The sequence below is a fragment of the Bidens hawaiensis genome, unplaced genomic scaffold (assembly GCF_021521415.1).
Source record: "Bidens hawaiensis isolate Kalapana, Puna unplaced genomic scaffold, B.hawaiensis_p1.1 tig00004774_1, whole genome shotgun sequence".
Lineage (NCBI taxonomy): Eukaryota > Viridiplantae > Streptophyta > Magnoliopsida > Asterales > Asteraceae > Bidens > Bidens hawaiensis.
The window spans coordinates 1,338,716-1,359,740 of NW_027491298.1; the positions used below are offsets into that span (position 1 = coordinate 1,338,716).

The 21,025-nt window shown below is 34.9% G+C and overlaps 1 protein-coding gene across 1 annotated transcript; it reads left to right on the forward strand.

The window, feature by feature from the left end:
- The first annotated feature begins 15,534 nt into the window (after positions 1-15,534).
- LOC143628046 (histone H3.2-like) lies at positions 15,535-15,945 on the forward strand. Its single transcript, XM_077097726.1, has one exon. The coding sequence runs from the start codon at positions 15,535-15,537 to the stop codon at positions 15,943-15,945; it is 411 nt and encodes a 136-aa protein (XP_076953841.1).
- Positions 15,946-21,025: the final 5,080 nt, after the last annotated feature.

The window sequence follows — 21,025 nt, forward strand, 5'->3', positions numbered from 1 at the left end:
TATTTTAGTGCTTTAAATGATTTTATATTAGGTTTTTACATTTATTTGGGCGGGTTAATCCGAAATAAATACCATTTATTGAATATGGGTTAAAAAAATGAGAAGTTGTGAGAGCTTGACAAGTGGCAAAAAATAGTATTCTTTTATTAGAGTAGTAAAATATTAATATTAATTTTCAAAATTTTTACACTTACATATTCACTTTTCATTTATTTTAGTGTTTTAAATGATTTTATTTTAGGTTTTAACATTTATTTAGGCGGGTTAATCTGAAATAAATACTATTTATTGAATATGGGTTAAAAAAGATGAGGATTGTTGAGAGCTTGACAAATGGTAAAAAAGAGTATATTTTTATTAGAGTAGTAAGATATTAATATTAATTTTCAAAGTTTTTACACTTACATATTCACTTTTCATTTATTTTAGTGCTTTAAATGATTTTATATTATGTTTAAACATTTATTTGGGCAGGTTAATCCGAAATAAATACAATTTATTGAATATGGGTTAAAAAAGATGACGAATAATGAGAGCTTGACAAGTGACAAAAAGAAGTATTCTTTTATTAGAGTAATAAGATATTAATATTAATTTTCAAAATTTTTAAACTTACATATTCACTTTTCATTTATATTAGTGCTTTAAATGATTTTATATAAGTTTTTAACATTTATTTGGACGAGTTAATCCGAAATAAATACCATTTATTAGATACGGGTTAAAAAAATGAAAAGTTATGAGAACTTGACAAGTGACAAAAAAAAGTATCGTTGAAGATATTAGTGAAGGTCCCATCCCCGTATTCCCTTTATGAGCTTAACATTCACGTGTCTTGTCTCAAAGCAAAAATATATAGTTTTTGTTAAAAGTGAAAACGCAAATGCCATGAATGATATTGAAGTCTATCACATATATATATTTTTTAGGGACAATTACATATCTCTCTGCCAACTTTGAATAATTATATATATACCAAACTCAAACTTTTAATTAGATATATTCTCTTTCTTATACATTAATATTACATATTTATCCATTTAATTAAAATTAACTTACTAAATGATAGTTTTATCCTTCGTTTTAATAAAACTATAATTTTAGATATTCATTTAAATCACATATTACTTCGATTTCAAAGCACACCTGAGTGCATCAAAATCACATATTAATTTATTAATTTCACATATTTAAATCACACATTCACACAGGTTCGTCCCTAACGCAACACAATTATGGGTTTGATTTCTGAGTGAGATGAAATTATTGAATTTTTAAAGCCATTTTGTGGGTTTTGAGCATTGGATAAGTTTTTTTGCTTTGGAAACAACATCGATTAGGTTACAGTTGGTAATCGGAAGCAACATCAATTTAGGAATTGAACAATTTCATCCCTGGAGTCTCGATTGTCCTCCGATACAATCGGCGACACATAGAAGCAAAGCTTAAAGTCACCAATTCCATCTTTCTCAAATCTCAATCATCTCTCCACATTTAACCCGCTCTCATTTTCCTTTTTCGGATGTTCTAATAATCAGGTCTGCAACTCAAGGTATACCGTCGACCATGTTTCTTCGCTCCGCTGGTAAGAGCGAGGATGATCGTCGCAGCCGTGGAAGGTTAGTGGTTCTTCTCCCGCTTGTTTTATCAGTTAGATTAGATAGGGTTGCATAAGAAAAGGATAACTTGAGATATATGTAATTAAAGGTTTAGGTTGGGTATATATGTAATTTATTAAGTTAGCAAGAAGATACACGTAATTCCCCCTTTTTTTATACATGCAATCTTTAATGATATTTAGACAAAGAAAATAAAATTAATAGAGTGTAAGGTAATAGTTTATAATATATTAATAACATTAAAAAAGATGTGTTGGTTTATATTAATAACGTAAAAAAACATGTGTTGGTTTGTAAATAATTTGAATGAATATAAACGATGCCTGTTCATGTACGTTTGCTTAACTTTAACTAAACAAACGATCGAAAACAAACACTTAAGCAAACGTACCTTATAATATCTCATTTTTAAAGTAGGGTCTAAGGAGGTTGAGATAAGAGAAAACAATATCTATCCCATGAGATAGAGATCTTTCTCCCGACAAACTCCAACATAACGTACCATGATACATGAAAAAAAAAACATCTAAAAAAAATAACTAGTGCAAACATCTTGACGAAAGGAAACGAAAAGGTAGAACAAGCCACAATACCAAGACAAGCTAAAACACAATGACACGTATCTTTCCAAGTCCCTAACATTTAGAGGGTATTTGTTTTATTTTAAAAAGCTCTTCCTAACATCTTTTGTCTGCGCCACGCAGACGTTTAGGTCTACAGTGTGTTTGTTTTTCGGAATACATTTTATTAAAAAAAAGTTCGTACGCCCTCTTTTTAAAACAAACATTGATCATGTGCTTCAAATCTCTTCCAACTTCTTCTGCTTATTATTCAAACCATAACCTAGAGCATATTATTCATCTCTTATTTCCTTCAAATCCTAGCTCCTCCACCATCACACCTCCGACCACTCCCTCCATAGCCTTCGCCTACCTTCGCCACCTCTGCCTACCTCCAAGTATTATTATTTTATTGATTTGTGTACTTTACCTATATTTGTATGATTTGTGATGTAAGCGGTTTGAATTTGTGTATTGGATTATACGATTGAAAGTTTATAAGATCGGAATTTGTTGAAATCAGGTTTAATTGATGTTCGTATACTGATTATTGATGTTGTGTTTATAAATTTAGGGTTATTTTGTGTAAACGAGCTCGAACTTGACTCGTTTTGACTTACGAGAGCCCGAGAGTTGTTTTTTTTGTAGTATTACATGATATTCAATATTCATGTCAGACTTTATTTTCTTTGTAGATGATGTGATCTAAACCTTGAAGATAATCGATAAGAAGATGATTGATGTGCTTGAAGTAGTTTAATAATTATTAACTAAATTAACTAAAAATAAACACTAAGTAATATTCTAGACTCTCTAAAACTCGACTAAACTACTAACCGGCAAGTGAACCGATCGAATCTAGTAAAGCTAAGTAAATCCGGATATCGAACCCACGAGACTCTTTAAATTACGTTTATTAGCTAATTAGACTCGACAACAAAACACGAGTTATTAAATATGATGATGAGAAAACTACCTAGGCTAGAATCCCCTAAATTTCAGTAATGAATTAACCCGGGAAAATATTTAGTTATGGACTGTGATCGTAAAATAGACACTTAAAAGAAAACCCGAACAGGACCCCTGACCCTTATCAAGAGACACCTATGGATTTCTAACAAGTTTTAACGCACACCAGTATTGAAAATCAAGTTCCCTTACGGTCACCTAATTAATTATAATTTAGTTCCTTTATACGAAATCCTACTTTACAGCGCGAAAATTAAAGGCAATTTAGTATACTTAATTGATTTGACAAACAATAATAAATAATCAAACATAGACGGACTTCTTACGAAGAACTAAATCTAGCAAGATTAAACAGTAAAGACTTATCAATAACCTAGCACTTTACAGATTTTAGGTTAGCGGCACACTTAGGTTTATTTGACAATATTATTCCTATGACCTTATCATGACATCAATCATAAAACAATCAAGAAAACGAAGTAATTGACCTAATAACAATCCTATCATATGACAAGCAATAATCAAGGAAAACTATGGAATAAAACTCATCAAACAATCCTAAGCATTCATATGCATCAATTAATTATAAATAAATCTTTTACTAAACCATAAAAACCATAACGTAAATAAATCCCAAAGTCAAATCAAAACATCAAAGTAGGTTCATCATAAGCCTAGATAGTTCATGCAATTTAGCCTAGCATCTTAATTTTAAGCAAAACAAACAATAAAGAACTCATGGCGTTAAAATAAACGAAAACGAAAGAAACAAAAGATAAAACCCGTGTTCTTCGTCTTCAAACAATATGTTCAACACCATCTGATTCTTCGACTCCAAAGCTGCTAAAATCTGATCTCGGACGCCTCGGAACTCACCAAATTCAGATGGAACTTCAGGGTATGCTTAAGGGTGAGTTTAGAGGTTTTTAGGCAACATGAGTCCAAAAATACATAAGACGGTTAAAATAATCTGGAATCTTCCAATATAGGGCCGCCGCGCCGCGCGGCGGGCTTGGCCACCCCGGTCGCGCGGCGCTCCGGCGTGATTAGGGGGGCCGACCGTCCTAGCCGGTCCGGTTCTCTTCCTGGTCTAGTCCGGTTCGTTTCCTGATCCTTCGGTTCTCTGGTTCAACTTGTTTTTGCTCTTTTTTCGTCCTTTTTTCACCACAATTCAAACCCGAAACCTAAAATATAAAAATATGTTAGTAGTATACAAATCTTACGAGAAACCCAACAAAACTAATAAAATAATAAATAAAATGTACATGAGATTAATGTATATTAAACTTTATATCAATGATTATTACAATCATGTAATGAGTGGTGAAAACTTCAATATATTAAGAGCATGGGATTGCCCCGCCTTCGTAACGGGTCCGAAAAGACCGAACCTAAGACTTTGATCCAAATGAGTCTATGGAACTAGAAATCTGGAAAGACTTCCTAGAAGATTTGTATGAAACCCTAATCACCCGACTCCAAATTGCAACCTTTTTCGGTTCAAATCCGTTTACCAGAAATGGAACTCGAAAATTTGATTTGTTGAATTATTAGTGTTTTTTTTGGTAGAAATTGATTTGTAGAAATTGTTTTTTTGAATTTTTATTAGTTTCTTTTGTAGAAACTGATTTGTTGAATTACTATTAGTTTTTTATTCAATTAGTGGTTTGCATAATTGTTCAATTATTAATAGTTGTTTTTTTTATTGAAAAAGGTTTGTAGAAAGTTTAGGACCAATGAAGATCTTGCTGCATTAGGTTTGCATAAAGTTTTATGTTTTAAAAAATCAGTTTATTTAAACATCTGTTTATTTTAGCAGTTGGCAGACGTTAAAAAACAAACAGTCTTTTTCTTGCAGACTGCAAAGATTAGGTCCATCTTATATTACAGATGTAATCCGCAAACTGTAGATATTTAATATATGAAAAAACAACACCACCTTATTTATCTTATGTCTTGAAAATTTCTATCACCGATCATATTCTCGTAGATGTGAATGCTTACAAAATTTCTTTTAATTTGCTCATTCCAAGTTAGTTTAAATTTGTTGTTACTACTTTTTTTCATATCCGTTCATTAAGAAAATAAATGTCCTCGCTTTCATTTGTTTATATCTTAAACAAACATAAATAAACGAACGTATGCGAACATAAAATCATAAATGAACAAATAAAAGCGAGGAACATAAAAAAATAATCAAAATAATAATAAAAAATGCACCGGCACAAAACAATGACGTCGAACCGGCCGGTCTGCCTTTAAGATAAAAACCGCCAACCGTCACCATGAACAATAAGAGAAGTTCCTATAACTACCCACACGTACCCCTCAGTACCTACGCTTTGACCACGATGGAAGAACCACAACCAACTCCATTGATGATCAACAACACATGCTTCACCATTTACCGAACACTTCAACAAATCGAAGCCGAAATCATTCAGTTCACCAATCTCCCAAACAATACACCCTCTCTCGATCTTCTAGCCCAACACATCAAGAGCAAGTTAGTGTTCATCAGAAGCATGTTGAACGCAGAAATCAGTTCTAAAGGCACGAAAGCTCATGATTTGTTGGAACTCGAAGGGAGATTAACCGAACTGGAAACCGAATTTTACGAGTCGAATTTGCATCCTGTCATTGTTGAAGATCGAAGTGACGACAGTGAGATTGATTCTGGTTGTGAGTCACGCTTTGATAATGATCGTGTTGATGTGTCGAGTGGTGATGAGGCTCCGGAGGTGTTGCATGATGTCCTGGAAACAGTGTTTGAATGTAAGGGTGAGGTTACGGGTGGTGGTAAGAGGCGGCGGTGGTGGAGGACGGTGGCGGTTTTGACGATGGTGAGTGTGGCTTTAATGGTGAGTTTTTCTGGTTGTTTGGTTAGCAATCAATGTGAAGGTTTTACTATCCCTACTTGATTATTAGTTTTACTTGTTCTATTAGATTAGATGAAAGTTATTTATTCCTGTTAAATTTATAAAATGTTTTGTTTTTTTTTTCTGTCGTAAGTTTTTGATAAATTATATAATGTTCATGTTCTCGGTGACGGCTAAGTCTTAAGAAGCATGCAAATGGGCTCAAAATGAGCTTTTGTCAAAGGAAAATAACTGTGAATGAAGGGTTAAAGGGTATTTAAACTGAAGTAGTTGGCCCAACCTAACTTCTATGCCCAACATAACTCACTAGGTAGTCTAGGTCAATGGGTATAAAAGTGAGCTTACAACGCCTTTAATAAATATGAAATAATGTGGCATGCAGGTTCGTATACATGCATTGTTTGGTAAGCAATTATTATGAAGAGATTATGAAATCATCCATTTAATTGGTGCAAAAATAAGGTGTTGGCTTTTGTGCAAAGAAATGGAATTGCTTATTCTAGGGATTTCTTTTTCAAAATATAACGAAGAGTGAATGGCAAATGGTTTCTAAGAGGGAAATTTTATTTCATGTTTTTTGGTGATTCGCTTTTTCAAATGGAGTATTCTAAATTTTTTTAACCGTTTTAAACTGGTAAATTTTTAAAATTGAGTGTTGTAGTGTGAATTGGGGGAGAGAGTCATGAGTGTACTCATGTAAGTGAGTCGCACCAATGGTACATGGGTGGAAGGCACCGTGTGAGGTGTGAGACCCATGGATTCATGAGAAGCGAGCTGCACTAGTGCGGGTGAGGCATGGTACATGTGAGGCATGAAGCCCATGCATGTTAAATAGCCTTAAGGCCATTCTTTAATCTGATCAACGTTAAATTTAACCATGGAATGATCGTACACCTTACTTCAAAATGACTCTGTTGTAAAATCCTCACTTCATGTATGTGACTGGTTATGCTAGAATCTTTATAATTTATTTAATGGTGTTCTAAAGACATGACACCCCAATTAAACCACTTAATAAATGTGTAGCACTTGCATATCAAAAGCCATGAAACTACCATTTGTAGAATTTTTTCACAATTTACATTCCCTGAAGCCGGATCCCCTTAAATTACTACCATTGAGGAAATAAACATTCCCATCCACTCAAAGGTACCCACCAAGGTGGATATCCTGGGTCCACTACCACAGATAACCCAATTTCATTTGGTTGCAGAGCTACTCCACTTGAGTTGAATCTCATGAAAACAAAATGTAAAATGTCAAATTTCCAGATATCCAATTATCGTTATTTGCGTGTACATGTGTTGTAAATAGTACAAGTAGCATATTTTATAACTTTAGCTAAGAGCTTCTGCTAGGCGAAAGGATTTCCTTCTACACATCCACCGTGGCACTCCGTTTGTGGGAAGAATGCAAAAAGTGTGCATTGGGGCTACGCTTCTCAAACTTAACACATCAATTCACAAACCAACTTAACCCAATCTTTATTATAAAATTAATATATCTTTCTTTCACATACCCAATCCAATCAAACTCAAAATTTCCACACTCATTAGCAACCCAACCATTATTATTTTCAATAAATGTAATTTATAATTGTTTTTTTAAGTGGCTAGAAATATAAAACATAATAGCTTTATTTAAAAAACAATCAAACTATTTATTTTAAAATATTAAAAAATCTATACTCATCATACATGCTAAAATAAGTAATATTAATTTTTTTAAGTAACTCATTTTTTAATAAAATTTATACCTGTATGTTCACGAAAAAAAGTTGAACAAGGTTGTGTTTTTAGATTTTTATAAAAACTTAATTATTAAAAATTAGTAGCAAAACTCAAGATTAGACGTAAAACTATTTATTGTGAAAGAATAAAGAAAAAAATTAAAAAGATACCCACTCATATAATGATATGTGACACCAATATGGGTTGCAAGCTAGTTTGCTTTAGTTCATCATATTTTCAAAGATTTTTAATATTTTTTTTCTATATAGTGCGGCAAACCACCATTAGTTTACCAATGAGAGTAGTCTAAGGGTGCTTAACATGCGAATTTGGTAGGCCCCTTTAACATAAAAACATTTTTGTATGGATATAAGAGCATCCACAATGGGGTGTGGAACCCAAGATCCTGATCTACGTGGTGTACTACGGACGAGGTGGCTACAAACTTTCTCGTTGTGGAGTAAAGTCCATGGACCAAAGTTTGTTCCTGCAAACTAATGAGGTGGACAACTTTTTCTCTCTCTATCTGACATACACATATAGGTATATTATATACATATATATTATATATTATTATAATTAGATTTGTAGAGGTTTGTTGTTGTGGGATAAACGGAGGCTTTCGAGAAAAGTTTAGAATCTGACATGAAGCTGATGTGACGGTTTGTGAAAGTTTGTTATTGTAGATGCTCTAATGGGGTGTTTGTGGTAAGAATGAATATGATAGTGTTATTGGTAAAATGAGTTTGTAAGAAATATAGGTAAAAAGGTGATGTGATGGCTGACTACTCATGTTTGTGGAAAGAATGAGGCGTTGTGGATAATCTAACGAGTATTAGCCCGCACATAATTTAACTATGATTTAATGAGTAAATTACAGTTTTAATCCTTGTTATTTGGTAAAAATAATCATTTGAGTCCAATAATTAACTTTTTCAGTCACTGTTGCTACATTTCTGTTTAAACTAAATGTAGACGTCTAGCAACAACCAAGTTTTCTAGTTATTTTTTTTTGGTAAGACAAAAATTCGCATACACACACACTAATACTTTATCATACATTACATGCGCGAAATTCTAGATCGTTGATTTTCAAAAACATGCTAACCCTAAAATCATAACCACGCTAGCCGATCTTCGTCCACCTCTACTCTTATCAATTCCGTCCACCATCAACGTCATCGCTCAAAAATCCGTCATCATCCAGCGATTTTGTCCGCCGTCGAAACCATCATCCATCGTCGTGATACACCGTCGCCTTTTGTTGTTCACAGGTTTGTTTAGCTTTTTGATAAGAATTGATATTAAAATTGTAGTCAATTGATCAATTAATCTTTGAAATAAATCCAATTAATCATCAATTTGAAACTTCAATCGATCAATTTTGACTTTGAGTGATGGGTTTTAATCTTGAAAGTATCATATTTAAGCCTGAACGCTTTAGGTTTAAGTCTGAACATTTTAGAATTTAACCTTGAACGTATTTCGCGTACGTAATGTATGTTAAGCGGTTATTGTATGTTATATATATATATATATTGAACTCTTTTTTTTTCAACATTCCAACACTATTTATTCTCTCTCTCCGCAAGTTTCCCAACAACCTCTCTCTCTCTCTTCGCAAGTTTCCCAACAACCTAACCCCTATTGAATACCTAACTACTCCCTATGCTATCCATATCACCACCCAACCACTAACCACTGTTGATTAGAGAAACAACCTTAAGACTCCTAAGTCGTCGGAGATAATCAATAATCATCTAGATCGTTAAAAATCTTCAAACCCCTCATGTGTCTCGGTGGGGGTGTTTAATCAAACTGAAAAATGCATTCAAGTTCTTAACCACATATACACAATTTCAAGTTGAATTGGCCCTTGTTTTTTTCATGCTTTCTTACACCATAAAAGGGCAATTTGGAAAACATAGTAAGCATGATAACAGATAAAATCGAATAAGCAATGCACACACACACAAACACTAAAACCCTAATTTCCTAAGAACAAACACATGTAGTTAGAAAATAAAATGACTAAATAAGCCAAAAAACGAAATCACAACTGCACATTCTGAAATTTATAAACATACATTTATGGGAGTTTTGGTGCAATAAGGGTTGTGCCATACGCTTCTAATGTGTGTACCATAATGAGTCATCCTACTTGTCTGGTTTGTTGACAACTGTCCATATTAGTGGTATTGTGTCGGTTTTTGGTTTATAACCTTCTCTCTTTCATGTATCTCTCTTTTAAAGATCTCACCACCGCCATCCTCTTCTTCATCTCGGTAATCCATCGGTTTATCACGGGGTTATAACACAAATAGGGTGATTCCAGAGAGAGAAGCAGAGAGAGGAAGTGTTTGCTTGTTGTTACCGGCGGTTCCTGGCAGTGGTTTCATCGGCTTAGGCCGACGAATGTCCATTACCGGCCGTCTATGGTGGCGGCGAAGGCGTCTCTGTTATCTCTCCCTGTTTGGGAGGCAGCGTTGTGCCTCTTATCTCTCTACTTGGATCATAGTTCGTCTATCGTTGCCGGGTTTGGGGATGTTGTTGGACACGGTTTATGAGGTTGGCTATGGCAGTGACAAAGCTACAATGTTGACAGTTACGACCTAGATTTCTACTGTTGCTGGTTACCCACCTCTATTTCTGATGTTGTTGGGTTTCTTATCAAAACCCTAGCTGATGGAGGTGTTGTGTTGATAGTGGTCTGACAGGGGTATACCGATTTCTATTGTATATTCTAACTGGATTCGGCACGTTCTTCATCGATTTCGTTGTTTATGATTTTCTCAAAGGTTAGTCTTCATGTTGTTAGCGTATCATGCTGTAGGGTTCGTAGGTCTTGTTGGCCCAGTTTATTATTTGAAGTCCAAAGGGCAGATGGGTGTAGGGTGGCCGGGCCGGTTTAGATTTCTTGCTTAATAATTTACTAACCTTAGTTCAATATCTATATAAACCACATCATGTACTTGTAATCTTTGTCACTCAATAAAGAATACCTAGTTGCCACCCATGGACATAGGTCAGTTTAGACCGAACCACGTTAAATCCTCGTGTTCGTTATTGCTTTCGCGTGTGTGTTCAGTTTCGTGTGTGAGTTTAATCCTAACAAGTGGTATCAAGAGCTTAGGTTTAGATCATGCGAAGAACACGTTGAACCAGCCAAGTCGCTGCCAAACCATCCAGCCGCCGCCACCCTACTGAGCTATTTGGTTCTGTTGCCGCCTACGGTTTTCTGATCGCCGTTAGGGTTTACGCCGCCGTTGTCGCCGCCACAGCAGTCGGCTGCCACGGTCTATCGCCGTCAAGGATTGGAGTTTTTGGGTTCCATACGAAAGTAGTTTGAGCACCGCGTAACCACCATTTGACCGCCACTAGAAACTGCTTCAGATCTGATCGAAAAGGGCAACTTATTGGCCGAATTGCAGGTGCGTCCGTCGAATAAGAGGCTTGAATCGATAGAAGGAAGTAGAGTTTGAAAAGAAAGTGCCGCCCAAAGTTTTTGTTCGAGATCGAAAAGTTAGTTTGGTGTTTGCGATGGACTAGAAAAAGGAATTTTATTTATTCCTTTGCTTTCTGGAGTTCATTTGCAAATTGCATTTGAGTGGGTCAAGATCCGGTTTAGAAAAGTACGAGCTAAAAATAGCTGAATCAAGATCCTAATTTTGTTGAAAAACAGTTGTTAAGCAAGAAGAAGCGTTAAAGAAACAGTGAACCAGTGCCAACCGCGTTTGTCAGGTTTTATCGTTTCGGTTTAAAGTTTCAGTTTCTGATTTACAAGTTCGTTATTCTGTTGCGTTTAAATAGGTTGATTTTTAACAGAGTTCAGTAATCAGCCGTTAAGTTCAGGCTCGTGCCATTGCTGTGTTTGTCTCTGTATTTATCTAGGTTTTTGTTTAGTCATTGTCATGGTAGAAGACAGAAAGGTTTCGATACAGAAGATTGATGGACAGAAATTTGGTTGGTGGAAGATGCAGATTAAAGCTTTACTTTGTCAGAAAAACTTGGATGTAGTGCTTGAGGATGAAAAACCAGAAAAGATGTCAGAAGCAAATTGGAAGAAGTTGGATAAGAGGTTAGGGCTTGCATTACTTTATCATTGTTGGAAGATGTGGCGTTTAATATCATGAAGGAAACCACAGCGCGGGGTATGCTGGAGGCACTGTCCAACATGTATGAGAAGCCTTCGGCAGCTAATAAAGTCTATCTTATCCGAGAGCTAGTGACAACAAGAATGAAAGAGGGTGGGTCAGTTACAACGCATATTAATAATCTTAATTCGATCTTGTCCCGCTTAGTGTCAGTTGACATTAAGTTTGATGATGAAGTTCAAGGCCTGTTGTTATTATCCTCTTTGCCTGATAGTTGGTCGCAAACAGTGACTGCGGTTTGTAGTTCGTTTACAAAAATTACCTTTGATGGGATTCGGGATATGATTCTGGGAGAAGATTCAAGATGCAGAAGTTCAGGTTAATCATTAGGCAATATGTTAGTCACAAAAGGTAGAGGTAGGGGAAAGCAGCGAGGCAGTGGGAGCAGGAAGAGGAGCCAGTCTAAGACTCGTAAAGATATTGATGTTGGAGTTGTAAAGAGAAAGGACACTTCAGGAATCAGTGTTCGAATGGTAAGAAAGAGGTGAACGTTACAGAAGACGACACAGATGACGGGGTCAATAGTGAAAAGGCTTTGGTTTGCAGTGTTAAGAGTAACATTGATTCTTGGGTGATGGATTCTGGTGCATTGTTTCATGCCACTCACTATAGTGAAACGATGAAGAATCTCAATTTTGGGGATTTTGGAAATGTTTGACTAGCGAACGATGATATTTTAGAGGTTACGGGTATGGGAGATCTTGATTTGATAACTTCAGCCGGTAGTTCTTGAACTTTGAAAGACGTGAGGGTTATTCCAGGTTTGAAGAAACGTTTGGTTTCAGTTGGGCAGTTGGATGACCAGGGACACGGTGCTAAGTTCGGGAATGGGCAGTAGAAGGTAGTCAAATGGAATCTCGTGGTTGCTCGTGGCAAGAAAATGGGTTCGTTGTATATGGTCGATATGTCACCGAAAGGAGTGGATCCAGTTTTGGTGAAAGACAAAATCCGGTTCACAGAATCTCGTGGGCAGAAGAAGGTTCGTTTTGCAAGTAACAAACCCAGAGCCAAAGTGAAGATTCATGATGAACGAGCTAGGAAGGTTAAATCAGTTGGGGGACATTGTGACAGTGGAAGCGGAGGTCGTATTTCAGTTACAGGTCCAGGTCATCAGTGGATTAAGAAAACCATTATTCCAGCTGTAAAAGTCTCTCCAGTGAATTACTTACTGAATATGGAGAGTGTTTGTTCTCAGGCTATCTTAGAATTTGGTAGTTCATTACGGTGGGAGTCGGTAGGGATAGAGAGCGGTCGGGAGCAGTTTTAGCTGCGATTGACGTGTTGGAGCTCCGGAGAGCTTCAACGAGCCTTCAGGTTCATTGATGAGAAGGCGGTGGTTCGTAGGCCTTGTTGGCCCGGTTTATTATTTGAAGTCTAAAGGGCAGACGAGTGTAGGGTGGCCGGGCCGGTTTAGATTTTCTTGCTTAATAATTTACTAACCCTAATTCAATATCTATATAAACCACATCATGTACTTGTAATCTTTGTCACTCAACAAAGAATACCTGGTTGCCACCTATGGACGTAGGTCAGTTTAGACCGAACCACGTTAAATCCTCGTGTTCGTTATTGCTTTCGCGTGTGTGTTCAGTTTCGTGTGTGAGTTTAATCTTAACACATGCTGCCTCAGTTTTTTTGGGTCTTTTTTAGAGGGACAATGATCTATCGATTTAGGGTTTCTCCAAACCAAATTGTGTGCAGGTGTGATTGACTAGCGTTGGGCGATTGCTCCAGTTGGTTTGGCAGAGGCAATTCTTTGTTGCCTTTGGATGTAGTTATGGTAGCAAGCATCAAGTTGTTTTGGTGGAAACACACATGAATGGAACTTTAGTGAGATGCAATTCATGTTGTTTTTGATTATTGGTTTATGATTAAGTTTTTGAGTTCATCTCAAGTAATTTTATAAATATGAAAGACCTTTATAAATCTATAAACTTATGAAAAGCTTTGGTGTTCAATCATTCTATTTTTAGTACGGTCTTACTTTTGGTTGAGTGCTATTATCTTATAGCATAAGCTATATTATTTATTGTTTATCTTATTTCATATATCTATTTGATATCAATATATTTGTGGCAGGCTTAATCTTGATATTCAACATATTCTTGGATGCATCGAATCGTTACCTTCTGCCAAGCTAAACAAGAGCCTAGGACTCCCATTCCTAGACAACTTCAGTCCTTAGTAGTTTACATTTTGGCTTTATAACAAGAGCCTAAGATCTAAAATTAGTTTGTGTATTATAACAATTAACCCCTCTATCTTCACTAGTTTACATTTTGGCTTTCAAACTTATGAATTTTAACATACAAAGGTATAAGATTAACATTATATGCTTGTAAAGTTATATATAAAATTATGCATGATATTAAAATTACCGATATCTCACCGCGAAAACCGATATATCATCTATCGGTCCTCGTCCGATATTCGATATTTTTCCTCATTAACTACATAACATCTAATTGGTCCAAGAATAACAACACGGATACCTATCCGGATACCCTCCTAATATGCAATCTTAACAGCCCATTTCTCACTTCGTAATACGACGATCCATCCCCTCTACTACTCATATTTCCCCAAAAATTCAAACCTAGAGGTGGCAAACGGGTTGGGTTGGGTTGGGTCGAATGAGTCATGAGTCGAAATGGGTTTGGGTCATAATGGGTTAGGGCCAAAATGGGTCAACTAAAAAAGGGTTGTTTTGGTTTGGATTAGAATAGGTTAGGGTCGGAACGAGTCAGAATGGGTTTCGGGGTTTTTTTTTTGGAACGAGAATAGCGGCGGATACATTTTTGATTTTTAGATTTTTTATTTTTTATTTATATTTTGAGTTATAATTTTTTTTATTATTTTTTAAGGGGTTTTCTATTAAGATAAAAAACCCCTCAAAAAAATATTCAAAAATAATAATAAAAACATCATAACTCAAAATATAAATAAAAAATAAAAAAACTAAAATGTTTTCTCCGTTGTCTTCGTTCCATAAAAAAAAACCACCTACCACCAAAAAACCGAACCGAAACCGAAAAGTCAACGGAAATGAAACAAAAAGCCAAAACCGAACCAAATCAATCGAAATAAAAAATCGATCAAAACGAAACTAAAATCGAACAAAAACGAAACTAAAAAAACATACTAAAGCGAAACAAATAACCAAAAACGAGTCCGGATTCGACGAAAAAGAAACCAAAACCCAATCCTCCTGTGTGAAAACTCGTGCTGGCTTGAAACCTGAACCGAACTCGTTCTAATCTCAAACCCGTTTCGTGCCGAAACCTATCTCGCGCGAAAACCGGTTCTGATCCGAAACCTGCCACATTTCCTTAGGACACTAACCCACATTGACCTATTTATTTGAATACGTCGACCAATTTTGACCCAAAAATAGTAAGATGAAATTTCAGATGACCAATTTTGACCTATTTAGTTAAAATCTCTTACTCAAACCAACCCATTTAATTTTTAAAACAACCCAAATTAACCAATTTAAAATGGTTTGGGTCACGATTGCTTCAACCCTTCACAAACCCTCATAAATACCAAACCCCCAGTCACCAATCTCACGTCATCCAAACAATCAAACAAACTTGAAATTACAAAAAACCCATCTCTAAATCATGGCAAGAACCAAGCAAACCGCCCGCAAATCCACCGGCGGAAAGGCACCGAGGAAGCAACTGGCGACAAAAGCCGCTTGGAAATCGGCACCGGCGGCGGGAGGAGTGAAGAAGCCGCACAGATTCAGGCCAGGAACGGTGGCGCTGAGAGAGATCCGGAAGTACCAGAAGAGCACGGAGCTGTTGATCCGGAAGCTTCCGTTTCAGAGGCTGGTGAGAGAGATCGCTCAGGACTTCAAGACGGATCTGAGGTTTCAAAGCAGTGCCGTGGCGGCCCTTCAGGAGGCCTCGGAGGCGTATCTGGTAGGCTTGTTTGAGGACACGAATCTGTGTGCGATTCATGCTAATAGAGTTACTATTATGCCCAAGGACATGCAGTTGGCCAGGAGGATCAGAGGAGAGAGGCCTTAGGCTCATGAAATTAGATTTGAATTAGGGTTTATGCTGGCTTGGTATGTTACATATTTGTATGATGATGAAGTTTGATCTTTAAATGTAAATTAAGTTGTTTTGTGCAAATGGGTTCTGCAGTGTTGATTTTGGTTCAATTGTCTCAACTCTCAAAATGCTCCTTAAAACTCAAGTACAAATTACAGTCAATATTAAGTTTTGATGCCTTCGTTTTGACTTTAATTTATATAAGTGGAAGCCATCTTTTACAAACAAAATCTCTACAGTTGGTATTTTTGCAAACTTAACAGAAGTAAAGCCTAAAACATTAGAAGCATGGAGACATCAAGATGGAGGATCTGCAGGGTGGAATCAAAACAGAAGAAGTCGAACACCCAAACAAGTGGCAAATGTGAGAATTTGTTTTGGTTTTATGGTTAGCCTGTTACCTATCTGATGCTATCTCGCTAGTTCTAATGTATCCATTTTGCCCTCGTGTTCCTTTTTCTTTTCTGTAGTTTTAAAATGTGCTCGTTCGGACTCCTACAGAAAAATAGTTTACTCAAAATATGATTTTGTTTTCACAGCCCAAAGCAGTAAGAATTTAACATGCGGGTTAAGATTGCAATGTCTATTAATCGGAACCTAATTTATATTAGTAACAGGGCCATATGATGTGCTATTTATTTAAGGTCCTACTTTGATTGTAAGTTTGGCTTATAAAGCATGGAACATGATAGGGCTGAGCACGGTTCAGTTTGGTTCGGTTTTTAGGTGAAACCGAAACCGAAATGTCAGTTTTCAAATTCACAAACCGATCTGTTTTCGGTTTTCGTTTTTTTTTCTTTTGTTTCGGTTCGGTTATAATCGGGTTTTTTTTTTGTGCGTGTAGACATTGCAAAAAAAATCCAAAAAAATGAAAATGCACATTAAATTCAAAACACAACAAACTTGCAAGGGTACCAAAGTTTAAAAATTCAATAAAGTTCTTAATAAAAAAACACTAAAAATTTAGTTCAATTCATTCTTCATCTTATTCATTTTCAAAGTTTACTCCAAATCTTAATCATCTTCATAATCTTATCACCATCAACGGTATATCCTTTTGGTGTTTTGTTTTTTGTCATAACATCTAAAAAAACGCATATAATTGTATTAATATTTAAGTAAAAATACATATCGGGTTCGGTTCGGTTTTTTTTGGTTTTTTAAAAATGGAAAACCAACCGAAACCGAAAATTCGGTTTTTTAAAAAAACAAAAACTTAACCGTCGGTTAATGCTTTTCGGTTCGATTTTTCGGTTAAATCATTTTCGGTTTGGTTAATTCGGTTTTCTGCTCACCCCTAAAACATAAGCTCTTTATAAGATAGCAAGCACATTTAAAGTTAAAGTTTTGCGCAGACTTTTTTTCGGTCTTGAGTTATTGCTTCGTTTATAAATCATATGTCTGTCATCCACTTAATCGGTTTGGTTCTGATTTGTTTAGCTTAGAAAATCAAAGTTTGGTTCAAACCTTGGCGTAATGTTACAGTTTTTCTCAAACTAACTAGTAAGGTTTTATTTTTGTGATTTTTCTTTGTGGGGAATGTGCAAGAATACACAAACTCTTTCGTGATGATGAGATGGTATACAACTTTATTACAACTCTTTATGAGTTATAATGTGTAAATCCGTTAATTTTTTTTAGCTAAATTGGTTACATGAATCATATTTAGGTCATTTTCTAAGGGGGTGTTTGGTATTTCTTATTTTACCTCCTTATAATTTTTTATTAAGTTAATAAGTTATAATATTGTAACTTATGAAACTTTTTCTCTTACAATATAAACAATCCTAAACACCTTATTACTTTTCAAAAAATTAATAAGTTAGTGAAAATAAGCAATCCCAAACACCTCATGTGCTTAGATTAGAGTTGATTTATTTTATGCAGCTAAATATTCTAGTTGTATTCAAGTACACCAATTTCATGCTACCGATCTGACACGGTTGTCACTCTACTATTGCGTCTTCATTTTCCTATAAAAAGGTTGTATCTTCTCATTTTTTCTTACCTAAACAAATATTTCCTCTGTTTTTCACTTTTAATTCGATAAATCTAATTTTTAGTTATCATTTAAAAACGGGTAGCAGCGCAGCTTGTTGCCCGCTTGTCTTCTATTTCGATGTCATTATAAACATTTATGTTTAAAGATAATATAATTATAATTGTAATAATTTTTGCTAGTTTTTTTCTGTAAGTCATGAGAAGAGTTGTATTATAATGTATGAACATGTATAAACAAAAAGACACTCATAGCAAATGAAATATTGACCAAGTCGTGTCAACTAGACCAAAGTACGTGTAGTCGTCCAAGTCTTGTGTAGCTAGTTGGCGTGTCTCCTGTATGACATCCATCTATGTGCAGCTTACTAACAGGGCCGGCTCAACTGTCTCGAATGCTTAAAACCAATGAAAATGGTGAGGCCTTTTCTTTTCTTTATGCATATAGCATCAGAAAGTATCTAAAAATTATGAAATATTAATGATATGTAGTGATAATTGATATGAAACAATCCTCTTTAGTTTGTGGTTCATCAATAAGTTATTAATTCTAAAAAGAACTCTATTTTCAAAAACTCATAACATTTAACCCCTATTTAAGATTGAGGCCCTATAAAACTGGAGGCCTAAAGCCGTTGCCTCATTTAGCTTACACAAGAGACGGCCCTGCTTACTAAGTGTTGTGCGATCAACCAAAAGACTTTTTGCATGTATAATCGTGAGGGTATGTTTGGTATCCATATGAGGTAATGGAATCGACGATAGAATAGAATAAACGTGGAAATGGAATTTACAAAGGAATGGAATGAGTTATTACCATTTCAATGAGATGTTTGGTTACTATATAGAATAAAATGAATTATTACTTTACGTTTTTTGGTAGGTAGGAAAAAAATTAAATTAAAATGGTAGTGAGTGGCGACGGTGGTGGGAGGTAGGTGACGGTCGTGGCATTAGTGGGCGTTGATGGTGGCTGGTGGTGGCGGGTGGTGGTGGTGAGCGACAGGATATTGGTGGCTGGAGGTGGATGGTGGCGGTAACGATAAAGGTGGCAGGCGGTGGTGGCATTGGCAGTGGTGGGCAGCGTTGACCGTAGGCAGTTGGTGGCGGGTGGTGGTGGTGAGGGGTGGGGGCAATGGTTGATGTTGGCAGTTGGCGGTGGCAAGCAGCTGGCATTGATGGTGATGGTTGGTGGCGGTGAACGACAATGGTGGTGGTTGGTGGCAGCGGCGGTGGTGGTGGATAACGTGAAAAAAAATATGGGGTACGGATAGAATGAAATTAGGGTGTTTTAGAGGGAATTGAATGGACTAGATAACGAGTCATTCCATTCCTTTGATCAACCAAACACATTTTTCTCCATTCTCTCACAATAGGCCATTTCATTCCGCTTTTATTCCTTCATAACAAACGCTACCTAAGTGGTTTTTTTTAAAAGATAATCATAAGTGAACAATTATTTATTACTAACTAGTTTGAGACCCATGTATTACATAAGTAATTGATAAAAATTTTTAACTTTAAACATTAAGAAATATACAATCAACAATAAAATTATCATATACTATTAATACAATTACAATTTACAATAAAATTACATGAATTAAAAAAGAAACATTACGCAAATATTTTATAAATAAGAAAAAATTTCCTTATACACTACATTTGTGGATGTATTGGTCAGATTATCTTGTTTATCAAGAATTAAAATCTTTAAAACATATTAATAAATATAATCTATGAATCGTTATATCTTAAAGTGGTCGAATTGGTATAATTTTACATGTGGAGGTAGTCGTTGGCGGTTGGTTGGTTTATTTATAAAAGTTTATCGTTCAAAAAAAAATTGTATATATGGTAATTTAAATATGCAAACACAAAGAAAGATAAATAATAAGTAAAGATAAATATAATAGGTACATAAAAATATTTTAATAATGTTACAACATGTTCAAATGAGAGTCAACTTCTTAGTATGAAAATGCGGATTTTTGTCGGTTGTACTCACAAAAGAAACAATGTATTCACTAAAATGACATTAGAAATGATCATAATATTTTTCCGTATTAGCTTGTAACCTGATAATCCAGATACTAAAAAGGGACTTCAAAAATGAACATCTTACAAGTTTCAAGAATATGATTCAATACAACTACAACAACTATCTATTCTTAAAGCAAGGATTCAACATCTTTTGCATTTAATCAAGATAAATATAAATAATTGTAACATAATCCATATTTGACAAATAAAAACCCAAATTCATAAAAAAAGAAGAAGAATAAAATAATAGTAATGAAATTGAACCTGCCTCGTACCTTCAAAAAGCTTTCCTTCTTGGCATGTTGCATACGTTTTTGTAGTAAGATATTACTATTAATTTTCAAAATGTTTATACTTACATATTCACTTTTAATTTATTTTAGTGCTTTAAATGATTTTATATTAGGTTTTTACATTTATTTGGGCGGGTTAATCCGAAATAAATACCATTTATTGAATATGGGTTAAAAAAATGAGAAGTTGTGAGAGCTTGACAAGTGGCAAAAAATAGAATTCTTTTATTAGAGTAGTAAAATATTAATATTAATTTTCAAAATTTTTACACTTACATATTCACTTTTCATTTATTTTAGTGTTTTAAATGATTTTATTTTAGGTTTTAACATTTATTTAGACGGGTTAATCTGAAATAAATACTATTTATTGAATATGGGTTAAAAAAGATGAGGATTGTTGAGAGCTTGACAAATGGTAAAAAAGAGTATATTTTTATTAGAGTAGTAAGATATTAATATTAATTTTCAAAGTTTTTACATTTACATATTCACTTTTCATTTATTTTAGTGCTTTAAATGATTTTATATTATGTTTAAACATTTATTTGGGCAGGTTAATCCGAAATAAATACAATTTATTGAATATGGGTTAAAAAAGATGACGAATAATGAGAGCTTGACAAGTGACAAAAAGAAGTATTCTTTTATTAGAGTAATAAGATATTAATATTAATTTTCAAAATTTTTAAACTTACATATTCACTTTTCATTTATAT

Coding starts and splice junctions, on each gene's coding strand:
- LOC143628046 (XM_077097726.1), top strand. CDS start 15,535: ATGGCAAGAACCAAGCAAACCGCCCGCAAATCCACCGGCGGAAAGGCA.